This window comes from Trematomus bernacchii, unplaced genomic scaffold (assembly GCF_902827165.1).
Source record: "Trematomus bernacchii unplaced genomic scaffold, fTreBer1.1, whole genome shotgun sequence".
Taxonomy (NCBI): Eukaryota; Metazoa; Chordata; class Actinopteri; order Perciformes; family Nototheniidae; genus Trematomus; species Trematomus bernacchii.
This window is the reverse complement of record NW_022987828.1, coordinates 10,083,722-10,087,151: the sequence shown is the minus strand read 5'-3', so window position 1 is coordinate 10,087,151 and position 3,430 is coordinate 10,083,722. Positions and strand designations below refer to the sequence as shown.

At 43.0% G+C, this 3,430-nt stretch overlaps 1 protein-coding gene across 1 annotated transcript; it reads left to right on the top strand.

Annotated features, from left to right (window-relative positions):
* Window positions 1–207: 207 nt before the first annotated feature.
* LOC117499758 (dickkopf-related protein 1-like) lies at window positions 208–2,136 on the top strand. Its single transcript, XM_034152365.1, has 4 exons — window positions 208–567; window positions 689–833; window positions 1,036–1,170; window positions 1,289–2,136. Exons 1-4 carry the CDS (start codon window positions 355–357, stop codon window positions 1,549–1,551), a joined length of 756 nt encoding a protein of 251 aa, XP_034008256.1. The 5' UTR covers window positions 208–354; the 3' UTR covers window positions 1,552–2,136.
* The last annotated feature ends 1,294 nt before the right edge of the window (window positions 2,137–3,430 follow it).

Genomic DNA, 3,430 nt, shown 5'->3' with positions numbered 1-3,430 from the left:
CCATCTCTCTGGAAATACTTTATTTCCAGGACTCGTTACTTGGTGATGGGCATTCAGTGTGGGGGGAGAATGGATGGCCATTTCCGTACAGTGGGTCTCTCTTTGAAATTCCACCCCTCCGCCTTTGTTGTGCACAGCGAGGGGCGGGAAGACAAACAGGTCCACATGTATAAAGAGATCAACCGAGGACTGTGAGGCAGTAGGCTTCGACAGCATCCTGTGAAACTCTCTGGAAACTTTGGGATTCAGGATTTGAGGTCGCTTTTGGACTTTGCCACTTTTTGAATTTACTAAAAAATAAATTGGGTTTTTCCCCCCGTGTGTTTACAACACAGCAGATTAAAAGCGAGAATCATGCAGATACCGGCACACCGCTTCTTGGCTGTGTATCTCACGCTGTTTGGATACCTTGGGGACGTCTACACGGGAACAGTCCTTGTAAACTCCAATGCCATCAAGAACCTGCCCGGTGCTTCGGGGGGTAAAGGCTCCGACACTGTCAGCCCGAGTCCGCGCACCTCTCCCTCCGGAAGCTTTGGACACAAATTACCCGTGGGCACCTTGCAGGTAATTACATTTCCCGTGCGTAAAAGGCATTCTCTGCGCTAAGGCAAAAGTCTTGTTATGTACGTTTTATATGTGATATCTCATTCCTAAATGACACCCTTTACTTGTTTTACCACTATAGCAGTCAGCTGTTTGCACGGGTGATGAAGACTGTGGAGGTGATGAATTCTGTAACGACGCTCGAGGCGCCTGTCTGCCCTGCCGTAAGAGCCGGAAGCGTTGCGCACGGGACTCCATGTGTTGCGCAGGAAACCGCTGCAGCAATGGTGAGCAGAGGCATCCTACCTGAAACAAATGCTGTTATTTACGATTTACCCTGTTGTTAATGATAATCTGATAACTGTGAATAATTTTCTTGTAGTCATATGCAATTTTGTGTTTGCATGTTTTGCTGATATCCTTGTATCCAAGTGTGTTGTAGTGTCAAAAATAAACCCTAAATGCGTTTCCTTCTTTTCACAATTCTAGGTGTTTGCCAGGCAAATGACATAGATGGTGCAGATGCATCCATCGTCACAGGCTGGCACAAACACAACAACACCATGGAGCATCATGCTAAAAAGCCTTCCACTGCCCACAACAATCAGCCTATTTCTACAAAAGGTGAGTTAAGATTATTCAAACTTGATCAGGTTCCATTTAGTAATACCACAAGCAGTTTCTGTAAAGTGTCTTTCATGCAACAGATTTTAACCTCTCTCTTTTGATCATATTTTTCCAGGCCAGGAAGGCGATAATTGTCTGAGATCTGCAGACTGCTCTGAGGGTCTGTGCTGTGCCAGACACTTCTGGTCTCGCATCTGTAAGCCTGTGCTGACGGAGGGCCAGGTGTGTACGCGCCACCGCAGGAAAGGCACCCATGGTTTGGAGCTGTTCCAGCGCTGTGACTGCGGAGACGGTCTATCCTGCCGACCAGAGAAAGGAGAGCGAGACCTCAGTGTCAGCAGGACAGCCCGGAACCTACACACCTGTCAGAGACGCTGACACTAAAGCGTGAACACACAGTGACAAAGAAACACACACACATCCTGCAAACCCACAAATCAGTCATAGACACTGACATACACTTTTCAGCCTTCATTCCACCAGAGATGCTGACACAAAAACACGTAGACACCCAACACCTAAGACATTCTTTCCTGCCAAAGTTGCTGACACAAACAGCACCCGGAAGGATGGACATGATTCCTGGTAAAGTGATACACCCAGAGGGATGCAACAGTGCAAGACAGACTGATCCAGTTCCCCATTAACAGATGAGGAGTCTGAAGTTAGGAAGTGACATTTCAGAAGTCTTGGGAAGATCGATTCATGTCGTCGGTAATGGCAGAGCTGTTTTGTTTCTCTTTTTATGGAACTTCAAGCCTCAGTTATTGCAGTAAATTACTGCATTGTAAATATTATCATGAAGGTGGCACTTAATTGAGCTATTGAATTCTGTCAACACCAGTATTATAAAGACATGGTGCTGCATGCATTGTAAATCTGTTATATATATTATTTTATAAGAAAATGTTCTATAGAAAATGTGAATATATTTGTTTTATTAAACAACATTCGATAACCTTACTCTTTTGTTCTGGAAATCTTTTTTTGTTAATAGTTTCTCTGATCTACTGTGTAACAAAAAGAAATGTCTTATGGGAAATTATTTCAGAGAGGTTTCACTAAAATTGTTTCAAACATATATTGTACCGCAGATGTTAGGGTCCAAACCATTTAGTCCAAATATTCACTTAAGGGTTGTTACCAGTGGGTAACATTTCTTCTAGAATAACAATTTTCCCCTTTTGGAAAGCAAGAGTTATTTGAACAATCACTTGGTGGTGTAAAACTCATAGCCCAGTATTCACAAAGCACCAGTTGAGGTTGAGTGGATGGTTACAATGTTTGGCCCATATTTGTTTCTCCAACCCATTACACACAATTGCTGGGATATATGCAAACACACTCGCAGAAAACATACTTACAACAAACAACACACTTATGAGTCAGGAGCCTCAACAGGCCACATCCTGCTATAGGAAGCAGATGATGGTCCATCAGAGCTATGTCATCAGACGTATGATGAAAACAGGACAGGATGCTGCCATATCAAATGATAACTGCAAAGGGGTAATAACAAAGTGTGTGTGTCCTGGCGAGTGTTTGCCACCTAACCCTTTGGTGTTGCTGGCTAGTTTCTAATTATAACATCCCTGCCTTCATGTGCAACAGAGCAGATAGCCAGCTATACAAACTAAAGCCTCTAATTACTTCATCTTACTCAATCTACCAAAGGATTCATGAAATGAGGTGCACCATCATTTTTGTGATGCAACAAAATAAGAAGATCTTGGTTTTCAATCTGTTCAATTGCACAGCACACCCCGTTTCCTGGCTGTTGTGCAATGGATGTGCTCTAATGTGAAGGCTATGAATCCACCCAGATACACCTTGGTGCCTGTAATTAGACGTGTTTAGATTAGAAGATGGGGAGGAAATTACTGTACTTTCTGCTTGATTCTTGTCAGATCAAAAGGAGCACACGCCACTCTTGATATCTGACCCAGCCAGTAACCTCTTCATCTGTTTACTTCCACAGACATTACATTTAAGTTGTCAAAGGAAGCAAGGTGAGGTTAACTTTGACTCTGATTGAGAATCGGTTCAAAAGTAACTTATGTCATTGACTCAAGGGCTGCACTTAAGTATAATTCTGAGGTACTTTATCATTCTACTTCTCTACTCATCAGAGGGACACTTTGTACTCTTTACTCCACAACATCTAACTGCTGGCACCAGTTACTCAATAGGTCGTCTTTTAAGAAGCTATAATGAGCCTGTAAATACGCATGTAAATACATCTGTAATAACAACACAA